The sequence below is a fragment of the Cynocephalus volans genome, chromosome 5 (assembly GCF_027409185.1).
Source record: "Cynocephalus volans isolate mCynVol1 chromosome 5, mCynVol1.pri, whole genome shotgun sequence".
Taxonomy (NCBI): Eukaryota; Metazoa; Chordata; class Mammalia; order Dermoptera; family Cynocephalidae; genus Cynocephalus; species Cynocephalus volans.
Window position 1 is genome coordinate 159,383,319 of NC_084464.1, and position 20,218 is coordinate 159,403,536.

The 20,218-nt window shown below is 38.3% G+C and overlaps 1 protein-coding gene across 6 annotated transcripts in view; it reads right to left on the reverse strand.

Annotated features, from left to right (window-relative positions):
- PRKN (parkin RBR E3 ubiquitin protein ligase) overlaps positions 1–20,218 on the reverse strand; it is a 1,299,935-nt gene that overhangs the window by 644,318 nt on the left and 635,399 nt on the right. For all 6 annotated transcript variants that reach the window (XM_063096536.1, XM_063096534.1, XM_063096533.1 and 3 more), the window contains one exon: positions 8,199–8,282. In XM_063096536.1, coding sequence (XP_062952606.1) covers positions 8,199–8,282 — 84 coding nt within the window. The remainder of the gene's footprint in view (positions 1–8,198; positions 8,283–20,218) is intronic.

The window sequence follows — 20,218 nt, forward strand, 5'->3', positions numbered from 1 at the left end:
TTCACAACTCAAAGAAAAACAAGAAACCTTTTTGTTATCAGGTACTCAAAACTTGGTTTAGAAATAAGCTGTCCTTGAGTCTGAGTACTTGATCGGTTTTTGAAAAATGCTCAAAGAAGTTTCTAGTTTATCACCCAAATTGCATGTCAGACAACAGAGAACATGTTGTCATAGTTAGACACAATTCAATCATAATCTGAGTCTGACTTCAAAGCTTTCACAATTCAATTTTGTTTAGAATAAAGAAACTATGACTGTAGAGAACAGTGTAAGGGCAGAAAGAAGATTTGTCTTTGGCCAAACTACGGGGCAGAGTAAAAAGGCAGTGAATGTGTTTATTCCTCTTTTACCTGTTTTCATTCTCTGCCCTCCACATTTGAGCGCTGAACTGCCCTCTGACCTTGGCGGGACCCCTGAGAAGCCAGAAGGGCTGGGACTGTTTAAATATATATTTGGAGATATCTGTGCCAGTGCCGGCTGCTGGCTGGTGCAGGCGAGCATGGGCGACACACGGACATGGAGCCCACGCCTCCTACATCTGTGCAGATAAAGACTGTCATTTGTGACTCTCTCAGGGATACTTGGTCAACTCGAGATCTTTTCTTAAAAACAAAACAAAACCCGTCTTTCATTATTATTATTAGAAATGAGAAAAAATAAGAACGTATAGTCTATACAGAAAACCATCCTGAGAAACCATGAATTTCATTTTTTGAGATTCTAATGAAGTCTACAACAACAGTGAAAACAATCAAAAGAAACACGGATCCCTTCGAGGACAGTAATTTGATCAAACCAAAACATTAATAAGAAACTTTGGGGACATAAAATATGCAAATGACTTATAAATCAAAATTGTTCATTATTAGGAGATTCTTATTTACTGTTTGTTTGGTTTTAGTCAACATCTCCCAAGAAGATGAAATCAGAGGCACAGACTATGGATATTAACTTTTATTCAAACTAACGTTCCAATTGACATATACTGAACCCAGCAGGGGGAAAATGCGGGAAATAAATTGCATGTTGAGTAAGTGAAATTCTCCATTTATTATACTGAGTTTAATAGTTATGTTATTTATTACAGTTCAGGGGATAGTTTTAAGTATGTGATTTCATTTGAAATAAATCTTGGAGCTATTTTAAGGGGTTCTACTCGACTGTTTCTGATAAGAAAAAAAAAAATGTTTGGTGTAAAAGTTTAACTCCTGTTGAAATCAGATAATCCAAAAAAAAAAAAAGATACTATATTATTTTACATGGTATTTCAGGTAAATCTTACTTCTCAAAAACATAAAATATAATATATGTTACAGGCTTTTAAGTAGTGAAATCAACACCCCTCCACAAGAATTTTTATAAATGATCTTGGCCATTTATTATTTTGAAGAGATAATTTAAATTTTCCTTCTTTTTCATCCACAGGAATACCGCTCTGTCCTAAACCCTGCTGTCCAGTTGCCAGGTGTGAGGGAAAAGTCGTTGTTCTCATAGTTTGGCTCTCAGCCTTATTGCCACAAAAGCACAGCTGAAGCCAGAGACCTTCCCAGGGGAGCGTCTGATGACAGGGGATGTTTGATAACTTTTAGAAGCTATGATTCGGACTCAGAAATAATGCTTAGACACTAGGACTTCTGAGTTTTTCTTAGCCTCTGTGTGTGCAAGTAAGATAAACACATATCTCTAAAACACATAGAAACACAAATGTCATCTTCATTGTTTAAGGCATCATAGGTAAAATATAAAATGAAGATTTATACGGAAAATTTAAAATCTTATGCTATATCCAGAGTTGAATTAATTTCACTAATGGAGAAAATCCTAATTGATTTTGTTCCCTTTTAAATCTCAAACGTATACCCTTTGGACTGCCTAGAATTCTTTTCGTGAAAAGGTAAGATGCCTTTCAGAACTAAAGCTATGCCTCTTCCTAAAATAACAGCAGTTAGCATAAAGCTGAATTAGGTACAGATTTCTCTGTCTGAAGTGTAGTTAGGGTCAAGTTTATATTTGTCGTCTTTAAAACTGAGTTTAAATTTTACTGCTGTTTAAAGTGATCTAGGTAGATTGTCTTTAAATGTGTAAATACTAATTAAGAATACATTAGGGACTCTACTCTTTTGAATTTTAAGTATATGAATATTTCATCCAAGTGATAGAAATTAATTTTTTTAATGAGAATATAATATATAGTGTCCAAAATTCTGTCACAATTAGCAAATTTAAGTATGATAAACTACTTTTAAATGTCTATTTTTTCACCTCCTTAAGAAACAAACACATGACTTTAGAAAATGCTGGAGTTATGGTTTACATTTTAGCTGCATTGTAAAAATGCAGTCCAGAAAAATGGCTTTAAGAGAAAGGAAAAGGTGAAGGAATTAAACTCTTCATACTGAGCACTTAACTTCTGCTAGCCTCTGGCATGGTTAGTCAAAAGTGTGCATACCTTCAATTCCTTTTTTAACAAACATTTAGCTAGTGTTCATTAGATATGGGAGAAAAAAATAGTTGGATATGACAATTTCTTTTCCTATCTTCTTAAACAATATGTCTAAATAATCTCTCTTTTCTCTTATAAAGTAAGTGTTTATGGTGCTAAATTTCCTGCTTAAACACTGATTTACCTTCATCACAACATATTTTATATGTGGTATATTTTCATTTTTGTTTGGTCCCATGTTTTCATTTGGATCTCTTTATTGACCCAGTGATTCAATTTCTATATGCAAGAGGTTTTTAGGGTTATACTTCTGTTAGTGATACTTAAATTCCTTAATGTCCTAAAAACATGATCAGCTGTTGAACTGTTTCATATGTGCCTCAAAAACGGGGCACTCCTCCGGTTGTTAGGGTGTCTCTCATGATGTCAAGTGTTCTCTGGTGAATTGGTGCATCCTTCCTCGGTGTGCACCGCGGGAGCACTACACCTTCGGTTATGCTATTCCCTCCCACCCATGTATTCTGTTAATTCTGACAATGTTTCCTTGATATAGTTTGTATCTGTGCTACTAAGATCATACAATTTTCAAACTGCTGTATCTTCCTGGGCTATTGACCCTTTTATCAAAACCTAAGGAGCCTCATTTTTAGTAATGCTTTTTTCCCCAGTAAAAGTCTACCATATGGTTTCAACAGCTTTCTTTAGTTAATACTTTTCTGGAATATCTTTTCCATTCTTTTACTTTCAATGCTTTTTTTCTCATATGTTTTAGGTGTGTCTTTTGTCACCTGCACAAACCTGGACTTTCTTGTTTTAATCCAGCCTAAGAACCTTTGTCTTTAGGCTTCGGTTAGTGTGCTTACGTCTCATCCCATTACCACGGTGTGTTGTTTCATTTCTACCTTTTTGTGTGTGTGCTACTTATTTGTCCTCCTCTCCCACATCTCACTACCCTCCTCTTTTTTCCTCTCATCCCTTTTTTCCTCTACTAATTTGACATTCTATCGTTTACCATTCCCTTGGATGGTTATCCCAGACAATTAAATGCATCTTTAACTTAAAGGGCTTAATGTTGACAATGACTAGACTGACCAGACTACTGGGCCAGAACTTCTTCCCAGGAGGCTCACCAGCCTGAGGTTCTGAGCAGAGCCATGGAGATGATGAACGTGAGCCAGGGACCCATGACCTGTGAGGACACGGTTGGATGCGTCTCCTGGGAGAAGAGGGGGCTCCTCCACAAGGCCCAGAGGGGCATCTACCATGCTGTGCACTGGAGAACTTTGTACTCCAGGTTTACTAGGTTGCCATTAATATCAAATCAGCTCATGCTGGCGAGGTTGCAGAGAAAAAGGAACTCTCATACATTGCTGGTGGGACTGCAAAATGGTGCAGCCTCTATGGAAAATGGTATGGAGGTTCCTCAAACAATTGCAGATAGATCTACCATACGACCCAGCTATCCCACTGTTGGGAATATACCCAGAGGAATGGAAATCATCAAGTCAAAGGTATACCTGTTCCCCAATGTTCATCGCAGCACTCTTTACAATAGCCAAGAGTTGGAACCAGCCCAAATGCCCATCATCAGATGAGTGGATACGGAAAATGTGGTACATCTACACAATAGAATACTACTCAGCTATAAAAACGAATGAAATACTGCCATTTGCAACAACATGGATGGACCTTGAGAGAATTATATTAAGTGAAACAAGCCAGGCACAGAAAGAGAAATACCACATGTTCTCACTGATTGGTGGGAGCTAAAAATTAATATATAAATTCACACACACACACACACACACACAAAACCGGGGGGGGAGAAGAAGATATAACAACCACAATTACTTGAAGTTGATATGACAAGCAAACAGAAGGGACATTGTTGGGGGGGAAGGGGGGAGGGAGAAGGGAGGGAGGTTTTGGTGATGGGGAGCAATAATCAGCCACAATGTATATCGACAAAATAAAACTTAAAAAAAAAAATATATCAAATCAGCTCACTTATAATATATATATATATATATAATACATATGATAGCGAAGCCAGCACCATAGTCAAGATAATAAACAATTTATTGCCCCCAAAGACTCCTTGGGCCCTTTTAATCCCTTCCTCGTGCTCCTACTTGCCTCTGCCCAGTGCCTAGGTAACTTCTGATCTATTTTCTGTCACTATAGGTTGTGTTTTCTACAATTTCACATAACTGGAGTCATGCACTGTGCACTTTTTTTGTTGGTTTGGCTTCTTTCTCAAAGCATAATTATTTTGAGACCCATCCATGCTGTACAGTGTATCAATAGTTCACTGCTGTTTATTGCTGAGTAGTGTACCATTGTACAGATACACCACAGTCTCTTTACCCATTCACCTGTTGTTGCACACGGGGCTTGTTTCTAGTTTTGGATGTTACAGATAAAGCTGTTATGAATATTTATGTACCACAAGTTTAGGTCAATATCTTTACTTTTTGGTGAAATATGCAAAGAACCTGGAACGCTCTAACTTCATGCTCCATGATTACATGCAGTATTATTCTTTAACTCTATTATGTCTTTATAAATATTTCCATAAATCAAATATTATCCATTTACAAGTATTGGTAAATTTTGTTTAGGCTTATCCATATTTCTTCTCAAATTTCAGGCTATACTTCTGGGACCATTTTCTTTCTTTTTAAAATGTGTAATTTAAAAAAAATTCAAGTAAGGTTTAGGTGGAAGTAAATTCCCTGAGTTTTTTTTGCCTGAAAATATCTTTTTTATTGTTTTTCTTGTCCTTCATTCTTAAGAGAGTTTTCTTAAGTACAGTTATAGGTTAACATTATTTTCTTTCAACATTTTGAAGATACTGTTCCTCAGTTAGCTCTTTTCCAACATTGATGTTGATGAGTTAACTATGAATTGACTTGTCATTCCTATACAGGTAATGAGTCTTTATCATTCTAGCTGCTTTTAGAACTTTCTCTTTGACTTTGATAATCTTCAGTTTCGATATTATCTATTTAGGTGTGGCTTTCACTTTATTATACAACTTGAGATTCATTAGGATTCTTGAGTGTTGAAAATTATGCAAATTTCTACCTCATTATCTCCTCAAAAATTATCTTTCCAGCATCTTCTCTATTATTTTCTTCTGGAAATCTAATAGTTGCAACTCGTAATGCTACTCTCCCTGTTTTTTAACTTCTCTTTTATATTTAAATCCACCTTTTTTTTTTTTGGCTGTATTTTGGGTAATGTTTTCAGGTCAAATTTCAGATCTAAGTTCTAATTTCTCTTTTCACCCAAGTCTTATATGCTGTTTAGCCCATTAATAAATTTTGTGTCAATTATTATAATATCCAATTCTAGAATTTGTTGTGTGTGTATGCATGTGTGTTTAATCTGACTGGATATTTCTGATAATCTTTTGTTTTTAAATCATTTGTTATATACCTTTTTTTTTTTTTACACATATTAAGGACACATACTCTCTCCCTTACATTTTCAATTTCTGTATTCTTTCTAGATTTCAATTCTGCTCACTCTATTCTTGATGACTGGTTTCCACATATGTTTTGTGATTTTTTCTGATTGCTAGTTCATGTTCCAGGAAACATTATCTGAGGGAGTTATTTAAAAACTCATTTAAAAGCCCAGGTGTCCCAAGAAGATTTGGGCCTCTTTCAGCCCAGTACCCAGCACTCTCAACTCATGACTACACTGAACAACGTTCTAGACATAGGACTTTATGTGCCACATGTGAGGAGGGAATTTTAGCCCTAAACACAGATAAACATGGGTTTGTGCTTAACAATTCTCAGTGGTAACATTTTCTCTTCTACCTAAAGTAAGAATTAAAAAGGCAAGGATTTCTACCCCCTTCTTCTCCAGTTGATCCATTAAGGGTAACATAGTTTATGGGTCCTGGCCTTGTGTAGGAATCTGTGGTTTCACTCTCCATGTTGAAAAGGTCCTCATCCTAGCACGGCCTCCTGTGTATGTCTGCCCAATCTGCAGCTCCAGCCCCAGTGGTCAGTAGGTGCCCCAAGGTGGCAACATAATGTATTTTCCGGAGTCTAGCTTTCTCTTAATTTTTGGCATACATATGAACTTTTCCTTACTATTTTGTCAGCACAGCCATTCTTTTAAAACTTCATGTTTTGTGATTTAAGCCTATATTTTTATGTGTTGTGTACTATTAGGGTTTAGGGCATTGGTTCACCATTGCTGGCAGAAATAGAACTGCAATATAACTTGATTGATACTGAGTTACATGTATCGATGTCTATGGTAAGTTAAACCATTCAACAAGGAAAGGGCATGATTTTCAATACCACACAACACTGTTTTCCTCTTTGGCTGATTTGAAGCTAAATCCTTAGAGATGCCAAACTGTTCTGCTAAGACTAAATCCTGCCAATTACTATCAAGGTATATGAGAGGCTATCAGACTGTCAATGACAGAAGCTGATTTTTCAAAGGACCTCACATTACTGTGAAGATGATATGGAGTATGGAGACAGTTATGCTGCATAAACCAGAGGATAGATGGACAGATGACTGGATGGTCATGTAGGTGTATGCGTGTACACACACACACACACACACACACACACACACACACAGAGTATTTGTATATATGTATACATATGTAGTTATACTTAGGAATTCTGGCCTATAAAATATATGCAGTTCAAATTCATACCCGTAGGAAACTTGCAAAACTGTATTATGCCTCGATATGCATGACATGCCCGTCATTGTTTTCCTTGAGGATTTCTTTCTTCAGGATTTGCATTACTAGGAATCTGTGCATGGTCCCCAGCCCTGGCCTGATGGAGAATGATTGTTTTAGTGCTGCGCTGCTGTCTTGGCATCCTCATGGTCGTCTAGCAGATTGGCGAGAGAAGGCACATCTGATGCTTCCAGCTCAAACACTCTACCTGTTGCTATTGACACACTTTGTTCCTTAGAGAAGATATTAGCTGCCAGCTGGCTGTGACAGTTTGTGAACTAACACTGACATTTGTGTTGGCAGGGTAACAGTATCTACAGCTCAGGAAATATGTACAGTCAGATTATGATGGACCCAGGGATTTTTGAAATAAAAAAATAACAATATACAAATGATAAACATGACCATAATAATAAAATTACTGTTCAAATAAGTTCAGAGCTTAGGGTTTCTTTGAAGAAATATCTGCTTTATATGAAACGTATGGCATATGCTTGCAAAGGGAAAAAGCATTACAAAGAACAGAGGATGGTGATTCATTTATAAAGCTGGTCATCCGTACCACATTTCCCAACAGTCCACTATGTCAGAAAACTGTTAAAGAAAGGTAGAAAGACATAAAGAAAAAAAAAGCATTTTTTGAATGATGTGAAATATACAGCAAATATAAAACATCAGAGCATCAGGAGAAAAATATTGTTGTATCTTCGTTATTTTTCTTTTGCTAGGCTCTGACTTGGCTCTTCCTTATACTCCATGATTATCAACATGTACAGAGTTAAAACTGGCACATTTCCACATTGTCATCAAAAGTGGGTAACTCACTAGGAGAGCGCACTGGAAGGCAACGGTAAAGGTAGAATTGCTGCTGAATGTTATTAACACGTTTGAATGTTATAACACTTTTCCTGAATACTACCAGATGGAAGAAAAGTCAGCTGACATTTTTGTCTCTTCTAATTTCCTAGCAAAAACACTGAAGATGCCATCATTTTCTCGCTTTAAAAAGAATTAATTTGACCAGGTACTTACTGCTCTAGTCCCAGGGCAGTTTGGAGACTGGCATTCACCACTCATTCGGTTTGGAATTAAGACATCATCCCAGCAAGACGGACCCTTTGAGAAAAAGACAACATATCCTTGGTACACAAATTCTAATACAAATGTACTTCCTAATACATTTTCTAAAATCTTTTTATTTCTACTATAAAATGGTAAAATCAATGTATAGTCCAATCATTTTCAAAGTGTGGTCTGCAGAAGTAAGGGAGCCTTGCGACCCTTTCTGGAGATCTACTAGGTCAAAACTAACTTGATAAGTATGCTGAGACTATATTTGGCATTTTGCTCCAAATGTGTTCATTTTCCACTCCTAGACGTCCTCCAGGACCCTGATTAAGTGCTGCCTTATTAGAAAAGCCATCTCTGACCTTGTTCCACTTCTCCCCATCTGCCCTACCAGCCTTCCTTCACTTCATAGCAATTATTGCTACCCAGCAAGTGACATGTGACAGAGCAGTGGTTGTCTGTTTCACCGCTGATGTGTGGGCTCCACAAGGGCAGACTTGGTCTATTCTATCACTGCAGTATCGCCGCACCTAGAGAAGTGCCTGACCTGTAGGAGGTGCTCAACAAAGTCTCCTAGTAATCAAAGAAATAAAAATTTAAATAACAGCAAGAGTCTTTCTATTAAATTAGGAAAGAACATTTAAAATGAAATATCAGTGTCAATGCATTACTTTTGTAAAGCAACCCAGCAGTATGTATCAGGAGCCTTTAACTAGTTCATAACTTTTTGTCTAAATTTCAAGAAATCTATACTGGCCAGAAGAACTAAGAACAGAAAGAGCCCTATGTATTTTGCTTACAGATGTTTTGTGCCAAGTAGTAAGAAATTGGAAAGAGCCTAACTCACCAAAGATAGCTAACTAAGCACTAAATCAAATAATATGCAGTCACTAAAATCCATTGCTCTGTTCACTAACAATATACTTGGTGAAAGGAATAAAAAATTGGATTAAAGTGGGAGTGCCAGTATTTAAAAGATTATGTAGGGAAAAATTAGGCAAAAAATAAAGATATACTTTTATCTTTTGGGGTAGTAGTCTACTCACTCCAGATAAACTTACTTGCTAAAAAATTTAATTAAATAATTTTCTTAAGTTCATTGCAATTTTAACTGGTGACTTTTAAATGAAAATGTGCATGCAAATTACACTCAAAAAGACTCTTTGTGGCAATAGATGAATGTGTCGAGGCACACCTGGAGACTGCCTGTCACCACAGTCTGAGCACACACAGTGACCTCCCCTCCAGTCTCTCCTGAGGCTCTGTTAGAATTATACATGAAATCTCACAATGGGTAAACCCATCACACCAGAACAGAAGAGAGCACTGGATGAGAAGAGACTCCCATGCCTTTCTGAAATTGTGCACAGGCTGAAGCAGAGGACGAGCCTCTGTCCCTGTAGGACCACAAGCAGGCTGAACGCTCAAACAAAACGCGGATAGGAAAGAGAGCAGAGGGAGACCTGGAGCGGCAGATTTTCATAAACAGAAGATCCTAAATCTTCTAGGGAGAAAGATCAGATCACCAACTTGGAAACGAAAATCTAAATAGAATTTTATAATTGTAGTAAAACCTTCAAATCTCAGAGGGAAAAAATTTCCACCTAAAATTCTGTATCTAAGGTGATTATCAGTTAAATGGAAATATGGTATATCCTGGGGATATGCACCTAGTTGGAAAGTTAACTTGTATGCCTGTGCGGGCTTCAGGGTTCAGGGGCTGACAGTGGACCAGCGCTGGCCTGCTCCCAATTTGTGAGGCTGGGAGACAGCCACATGCAGAGCTGAGTGACGAGCTGAGTTGTTGTCTCTCCATAGCTGTGACAGGGAAGGAAGGGGGAAGGGCAGTGTTGAGGGCTGCAGGCACTGGGCAGAGCCTCCAGAAAATGTGGCAAGAGGGCCAGTGCCCAGCACAGAGCAGAGGAAGGCAAGGACAGAGGAGCAGTGGCTGTGGCAATTTCACTACCAAAGTTATTTGGACCCCACCAGCTGTAGGAGCTAAAGCATTCACAGAGGTCAGCCTGGGGCAGTCTGGCCACCTAGCAGCAGAAACTAGTGAAAATGCCCTCTCTCCTCCACTGCCCTCCTTGACCAACATATGCATACGCACCCACACTTGCATATGCACCACACATACATCACACACCATACCACACACATGTGTGCATATGTGCATACAGATACACACACCACATGTATGCACACACACACACATACACATGCACCACACACATCACACATCATACAACATCACAAACATGCACATGTGCATTCACACACCACATAGCATGCCGCAAACCACATATGCACACACGTGCACACACACCACACACATTACATACTGTACCACACATACGTGTACACATGTATGCACATACCACATGCATGCACACACTGCACACACCACATGAACATACACGGACACACACTACACACATGCACATGCACATACAACACAACATACCACCTACCACATATACACACACAGTACACACACATACAAATGCACACGCACCACACACAGGACACCATACCATACACCACATGTGTGCACAGGTGCATGCGCACACACATATGCACTTTCACCATACGCACATCACACACCATACTACAATATGCATGCACATGTGCATGCACACACTACATGCATGCACACATACACACACATGCACATACACCACCCCCATCACACACCATGCCACATACCACACACATTCACAGGTGCATGCATACACACCACACAACATACCATATACTACATATGCACACACACAGCATACACACACTCACACATGCACATGCACCACACACATTACACACCATACCACACACATGCACACATATCATAAACATCACACATCATACCACATGCACACACATACACACACACCACACACATACACACACACCACACACATTACACACCATACCACACACATGCACACATATCATAAACATCACACATCATACCACATGCACACACAGACACACACACCACACACATGCACACACATACAATACAACATACACCACATATGCACACACACACACCCCACACATGGCACACAACACATCACATGTGTGCACATGGGCATTCATACACATGCACACACACACACTCATGCATATGCACACACCACACATGTACACACACAGCATGCCATGTACCACACATCATATTTGTACACACACAGTACACACACTCACACACATGTGTGCATGCACACACATGTACACACAACACACACATGCACACACAACACGCAACATACCACATACAGCACATGTGCATGCACGCACATGCACACGTACACATGTGCACATGCACACAGGCAAAAAATTAGGAGAAAAGCAGAGGAAATCTGGAAAGCTGAGCTCTACCTGAAAGAGACAAGTCATTTCATAGAGGCTATTTAACCTAGACCTCAAAGGGAGCCACATTTTGAATCCACAGATCATTAATCCAAAAGCCACTTCTTAAACTGGAAGCAAGTTTGCAGAAAAGAGTTATAGCAGGCCTGAAACTGCTATCGTTAGTTAGGCCTGCTTTCAAGGTTCGTCTTTGTCTGGCACCTGGAAACCTGGATTTTGGAATGTCTCCAATTCCCTTACTGATGTGGGTGATCTGCAGAACCTAAACTATTTGCACAAACTATGTGGTGTATGCCTGACACCTCTTCCCCCTCTGGGAGTCTGGAATTTTGATAAGCGCCAGGCAGAGGCGGTTACATGACCAGCCCCCACTAAAAACCCCAGGCGCGGAGTCTCTAATGAGTTTCCCTGCCAGACAACACTTCACAGGCGCTGTCACACTGGTTGCTGGAGGAATACGTGCCTCTTGTGTGACCACTGGGAGAAGACTCTTGGAAACTTGCCTGTGGCTTCCTTTAGACTTCTCCCTTCGCTCCTTTTCCCTTCGCTGATTTTGCTTCACATCCTTTCGCTATAATAAAACTTAGCCATGACTATATGCCAAGTCCTCTAAGTCCTTCCAGTGAATCACCGAATCTGGATATGGGACGCGGTCTTGGGGGCCCACGCCGCAATGACTTATGATTAGTCATCAAGGAAGTGTTCTCGCCATCACACAGGAGGGTCAGGGCTCATCATTAAGGTCACATCAACTACAAAGAGTAAGAAATTTCCTTTTCTTTGCACCACCCACTGTAGTCGTGATCATGTAAACGCTTATATGATTTTCAACCTTGGAATCACACTACTGAAAATGGACGGAGTGTTTTAATTATGGCTGTATAACCAGATATCTATATCTATATCTATATATATGTTGCTCAGTTTGGACAATATAGAAGTAAAAATACAAATGTTAAGAATGGGAAGGCAAAACTGGAGCTGGGGAGAGAAGAGGAATGGAGAGGATCAATGCTCTCACTTCACAAGTTGTCACTTTTATTATAAGGCCATCTGCACATTTGGTGAATATGTGCATATATTCACTTAATAAAAATGACAAATGTATCGGAATAAAAAAGAGGTAAAGAAATCATACCCAGAACTTGGATTACATTCATGGGCCTCATTTTTCTAGCTTAAAATGAGAAATTCAATGGGGGATAAATGTGGCTAGAATAAAGTCTCTTGCATCATACTTCATCCTGTTACGAGGACCCAGAGGGGACGTCTTACTTGTTCATTTTAATCTCTCTTTCTCTGTAGGTAGTTGCTGAGGATTGAATCTCCTCCCGAAACTCATTGAAGCTTGATCCACATTGTAACAGTGTTAAGAAGGTGAGAAATCCCATTACGGTATTTGAAAAGTGGGACCTTTAAGAGGTGACTGGATGGTGAGGACTGTGCCCTCATGGATGGATTGATCCATTCCTGGAGTAACGGGTCAATGGTTTAATGGGTCATCAGGGAGCAGCTCTGATGGCTTTCCAAGAAGAGCAAGTGAATACCCTGGCTCTCTGGCTTTTGCCACTCTCACCACGTGATACCCTGCATTGCCACGGGAGTTCTCACCGAGAAGAAAGCCCTCACCAGATATGCCCACTGGACCTTGGACTGCCATTCTCCAAAACTACATGAAATAAATTTCATCTCTTTATATATTACCCAGTTTCAGGCAATCTGTGATAAGCCACAGAAAATGGACTAATACAGTAGTGGTTCGTTCTACTCTTACAGCCACTACAGGTAAGGTTTCTCTCATTTTTAGACAACCAGGAAAACTTTCGAGTCAAGTCTGTGGACCAGTTACAGCAACTTCATGTAACTCATAATTAATACTTTGTTTCCTAATATTACTCTTGGCTTCGTATTATTTTCCTTTGATCCTTTTCCTCATCTAAATTTAATTTTCTCAGTTTTAGTCTGAACACATCCCTGCAAATTTGTCAAATCATTCGAAAATGAGTCAGAGTATAATTGTCAGGGTCTTGTGACTTTTCTCTTTTAATTCTCCAACATTACTGACAGCTCTAACAGGAGCAGCTTGTGCTCCCGTCCGAGGACGGTGGTCATCTCTCCTCAGGAAACACAGTGCTCTCTGGCCAGATGACTGTGCTAAGCTCTGGCTCTCAAACCCTGGCTGTGGCGATTCGCAATGAACTGCAGCACACCTCAGGCTCTGAAAAGTCCCTGGGTTGAAAAGCAATCCATTTCACTGTGCTAAGTGGAATGGCATTGCTTCTCTTCTCTATTACCAAGGAAGTCTCTTCTGACCTACTTACAGCACATGCAGTGGTAAGAGATAAACCTACCACCGCAACAGCCAAGAGGGAGAACTGATAACCCAGTGCAGGAGTTAGGCCCATTTACACTGCACTGGTCAGAAGATTTCCTGCCTCAAAGTCCAGACGTGAATGAGAATTTCTGTGCATGTCACAGATGTTTATTTTTCAGATCTGATTTTTTAATGTCCAAACAGCAACTAAAACACGTATGTAACAATTCCTGTAATTGTCACACAAGGTACTACACCACGAGGGTACTTCAGAAAGTTCATGGAAAAATAGAATTAAAATATAATACACATCTTTCCATGAACTTGTTGAAGACTCCTCATATCTGAAAAATCCTTGTGTTGCACAGAGAAATCATAGAAAATTCCTTCACGATTTTTTTCCTGATCTCAGGCCATACACAATGATATAAGTAATAAAACTGAAGAGAATTCTGTTGCATAGGGGGATTCAATATAATGAAATATATATGTGAGTTTGTCCATAGTACTTGCACTGTCAGTATGAACGCTATAACTAACCTGCAAATAGAAACAAATGTCTCAGTGAACCTATGCCATTACAAAGCAGATTTAATATCACTCCTTTCTAATTTTAGAAAATATAAAATTTTCATTGACTAAACATCGCACACTGTGTTTCAGTAGCTGCATGGCTAAAGCATTCATAATTACTAGTTTTTACAGAGGAGCAACAAAGGCCTTCAGATTAAAAGATAAAAAAAGAACTAGAAATAACATGCCCATAGAAGGGATTATATGAATTATAAAACAGCAATAAAAGAACCAAAAAACAATTTCATCTCTCAAATCTAGAGAATTATAAAAAAAAAATCTGAAAAAAGTCAGATAGAACAAGGTGAAATACATCCTTGCCTTAATAAAGAATCACGTGGCTGCGTTTTAGAAAACTTTCTCTTTTTTTTTTTTTTTTTGCCTCTTAATGGTTACAACTAAGAAAATACATAGTCATTTTAGCTATAGCAGGGTGAGCAAATTCTGGCCTGCTGGCCAAATCTAGCCCAGTGGCTGCTTTTGTATTAAGGAATGTTTTCACATTTTCAAATGGTTGAAAAGCATAAAAAAGAAGAATGTTTGATGACACATAAAAATTATGTGAAATTCAAATTTCAGTGTCCATAAATGAAGTTTATTAACTCACAGTCACTTATGGTACATGGTTGCTATTATGTCACATGGGCAGAGCTGAGTTACTGCAGAAGAAACTCCATGACCTGCAAAGCCTACAATATCCACTATTGGGACCTTAATGGAAAAATCTTGCAAACCCTTATCAATAATAAATAATTTTTTCCAAATTTATATTTAAAAATACTCTTATTTTCAATATCGTGGCAGCATTTGGGCTAATACATAATCACATTAGTCTGTATGAGTAGCTGTGTCCTAGGTCTCAAGTGAGAAATTACTTCAATTAAAACCTTAGAGCTGTTGACCTGAGAAATACTAGAAGGCCTTGACGGAGAGGCAGCAATTGAATCCGGTGTTTAAGTGTTTGAATCAGTAAATGGAAAATAACAACTAGAGATGAAATTTGAGGATACGTCCTGACCAGTGTTACCATCAACAGAAAAGCATGAAGTAGAATATTGTTCAAACACATCTATATGATGTATGTAAATCAGAAATTCAGAAACATAAGCCAACAGAGTAGAAAACAGTGAAAAAATAAAAAAAAATGCGAGTTTTTAAATTTATTTGCAAAAGTTCTAGACTAATCCAAAAGTCATTTTGGCTATGTCTTTCAATGCCCAATCAAGCAGAAATTGAAGTACTTAACTGGCTAATTCGTATCCAAATATCACTCTGACAAGATCCAGATAGTCAAAGCAAAAGGATTTTTTTTTCCTTGAGATACCTAAATAAACGCTATAATCTGCTCTTCATACGTGAGTATATGCATTGCTGCTTAAAATAAATTACAAATCCTATTTTCCAAAATGTTAGTGTAAAGTCTTGGCATTTACAGTTCTTGAAAAGTTATTTTAATAGTCATTTTACTTAAACAATACTTTTACTAATCATCTCATATTATCATAAAATGTGTTGCAATATTATCAGCATATGACCTGTCATAAATGTGTTAAAATATTCTCTTGATTGATTCAACAATCACTTAAGCCATATAATTAAACTTAAGGGACTAAAATAATTTTGAAAACCATACTTGGGACATAGTACAATGATAACAAAACTGTCTTTAAAAAACTATTCTGAGAGACTTGAATCCTCCTCCCTTGGACCTTTTCATCTCCCTTTGCAACAAAACGATTCAGAAAAGGAGCGCTGACATTCACAAGCCTGTCAGTCCCATTTCCCACCAATCACTAGCTACACGCTCTCCAGCTCCTTTCCTTTTCCCTTTACAAACCTAGTGCTCCTCATCTGAAAAGTGCAGCGTTGACTACATCCTTCATAGAACGGTCATGAAGATTAGATGGAACAATGCACTTTTATACCTTTGCACAGTGCCTGGCACTCGGTAACTTTTCGAAATTGGCAATTATTGCAAGCATTATTTCTTTTTTCTCAAAATACAACTTCCTGAGTTCGGTTATTGTTAGTAAAGCAAATAGCTGAGCAGTAAGAGGGACCTGACTTAGCCCAGTGGGTTTTTAATTCTTCCCTTTTCTCAATGTCCCTATCACCCAACCACTCCCAGGATTCTGTCATCTTCTGGAGTATGCTGCTTGTGACTCTTTTAAGGCATATATCTCAATCTGTCATGTAGTAGATATTGTTCTGCACATCCATCTTCCTCCATTTGATTTAAGGATCCCGTGCTTCTGACAAGCTAAGCACAGTCTGGGATTATATCAGGGCTCAATACATGTAATCACTAAATAGCAAGCCGGGAAAATAATAAAGAAAAAAATCCTTTTAACCCAAATATTCATCTACTCACCAAGTACTTATTGAACAGCTTTTAAACCCAGACAATCCAGTTATGAAAAAGAAAGAAGAATCCTTCTTCTTGTAGATTTTATGGAGTAGCTAGAGAAGCTTGTGTTACAAATGAACTGAGCACACATATTTGAATGAATGAAAAAATTTTAAATGCCCTTACCAGGTACTGGCACGATGTAAAGCAACTGGAACACACACACTGCTGGTGCAAATGTAAAATGGTGCAGCTGCTTCTGAAATCTATTAGGCATTTTTAAAATATGTAAACCTAGAGCTAACATATGACTCAGCTGTTCCCCTTTTAAGTATTTACCCAAGATAAACGAAAATATATCCACACAGATAAATTGCACACAAATGCTTGTAACAATTTTATTCATAGTAGCCCCTGACTGGAGACCACCTTAATATCTTTCAAAATATGAATGGATAAACAGAACGTGGCATATCCTTCTAGCGGAATACTATTTGACAATAAACAACATCATGTTACTTGTAAATGCCCCAGCACGGGTGATTCTCAAAACTATGCTGAGTGGAGAAACAAACGTGAAGTAGCATGTGCTGCATGATTCCATTCATGAAAGGCAAGCAAATCTAACGTGGCAAAAACAGACCAGGGGTAGCTTGGGGTGGGAGCAGAAGATGGGATGGACTAAATAAAAGTAAGAGGAATATTTTATGGGTTGTTATGGGCTGAATTGCATTCCCTCAAATTCCTTGTGTTTAAGTCCTAACCCCCAGTACCTCAGAATGTGAATGAATTTGGAGATCTCTTTAAAGAGGTAGGTTAAAACAAGGTCATTAGGATGGGCCCTAATCCGATATGACTGGTGTCCTTAAAAGCAGAGGAGATCAGAACACAAACACCCACAGAGGGGACACCCTGTGAGGGCACAGGGAGAAGACAACCTTCTTCAAGCCAAAGAGAGAGACCTCAGAGGAAACCAACCCTGCTGGCACCTTGGTCTCAGACTTCCAGCCTCCAGAGCCGTGAGAAAATAAATTTCTGTTGTTTAAACCACTCAGTCTGTGGTACTGTGTTACAGGGGTCCTAGCAAACTAATACAGGCATTACAAAAATGTTCTCAGTCTTGATTGTGGTTGAGGCTTTACGTGGGTATATACTTGTCAGAACTCTTCAATTTTACCCTTTACATGGAGGCAGTTTATTTTACACAAATTACTACTCAGTAAAGGGAATAAGGAAAAAATAAACTGAGAAGTTGACAAGGAAATTCAATAAGAGAAGAATCTTTGCACCAAATTCTGCTTGAACAACTGAGTAGAAATATCTATATCCCTTCCTCACTCTGTACAGTTCTAGAAGAAAACAAATAAGAACGTCCTTACAACCTTAGAACCAGTAGAATTTTCTTATAAGGATTCAGAGAGCTCTAACCACATATGAAGTCATTTACAAATTAAGCTTTAATGAAAATTTAAAACTTCTACTCATCAAAAGACACTACAGACATGAACATCCAAGCCACAGACTGGAGAAAGGATTGGCAATACATATATCTGTCAAATAACTTATCTGAGAATACATAAAGGACTTTTACAAACTAACAATATGGAGACGAACACCCCAATTAAAAGTAAACAAAGAGCTAGAACAGACCATTTACAAAAGAAGATATACAAATGGCCAATGATCATACAACATGATGTACAACAGCATTACTGATCAGGAAAATGCAAGTTAAAAGCACAAGATACAATTTCACCTGATTTCACATCTTAGCCACTATCAAGGCTAAACTAAAAAAAAGACTGATCATACTAAATGCTAAATGTTTGTGAAGATAAGGATCAGCCAACACTCTCAAATGTGATGCGTGGGGGTATAAAACAGAACTGCTAGATCACACACCAACAAAGGTGAGTCTCAAAACAAAAAAAACCAAATTGAGTGAAGGGAGCCATACACAGAACAGTGTGTATGGACTGTGTGATTCTATCTCTATGAAATCCAAACTTAAGAAAGATTAATTAATTAATGTGGTGGAAATCAGAGGGTGGTTGCCTTTGGGACGGGGAAGGTAGTGACTAGAAAGGGGCACGAGCAAACTTTCTAGGTATGTTCTGTATTTTGATGGTGGTAGTAGTTCCATGAGTGTGTATAACTGTCAAAGCTCACAGAACTGAACGTTTAAAATCTGTGCATTTTATTGTGTGTAAATTGTTCCATTATTTAAAACAACAAACTGAGTCTCACATCATTCACTTATTTGACAAGAATTTATTGAGGACTCTCCTGCCAGTAGCTCTGCAGCCTTGGGAAAGTTTCTCAACCTCTCGGGGATCAGCAAGCCCAGGCCAAATGGGATAATAATGGAACCCATCTCATAGGGATGGTGCAAGGACAAGGTAGAAAATGTTTAGGCCAGTGCCAGGCACACTGAAAATCTTTGATAAACATTAACTATTTCCATATTGACTATTCAGCACCCACACCTGACAAAGGGGCAGAACAATTCGGAACCGCAGCCACTACGGTTTAAAGAACACTAAACTGTGTACAAAACCATTTTAGGATTTTATAGATTTTATTTTTCATTATTATTTGTAATTGACAAGCCATAATTGTACAGATTTTGGGTTCAATATGTTTTGATATATGTATATGATGTGAAATAATTAAATCAAGCTAATTAGCAAATCCGTCACCTCACTTATTTATTTTTTTGTGGTAGGACATTTGAGATTCACTCTCAATTTTGAAATATACAATACATTATTAACTATATTAAATATAATATTGTTGTGCAATAGATTTCAAAAGCTAATTCCTCCCATGTAACTGAAAGTTTGTACCCTTTGCACAACATCCACCTTTGCAATCTCTACTTCTATGAGTTCAACATTTTTAGATTCCACATATACGTCAGGTCATGTGGTACTTGTCTCTCTGTGCCTGGCTTACTTAGTTAGCATAATGTCCTCCAGGTTCATCTATGTTGTTGCAAATGACAGAATTTCCTTCTTTATTAAAAAAAAAAAAAATGCTCACCCTCACTAATCCTTAGGGAAGTGCAAATTAAAATCACAATGAGATATCACTGCACACCTGTTAGAATGGCTATTATCAAAAAGATAGAAGATGAGTGTTGGCGAGGATGTGAAGAAAAGAAAACCCTTGTATGCTGCTGGCAGGAATGAAAATTAGTACAGCCATTCTGGAAAACGATATGAAAATTCCTCAAAAGCCTAAAAATAGAACTACTGTATGATCCAGCAATCCTGCTACTGGGTATACATCCAAAGGAAATGAAATCAATATGTCAAAGAGATATCTGCACTCCCACATTTATTGTAGCATTATTCACAACAGCCAATAAATGGAATC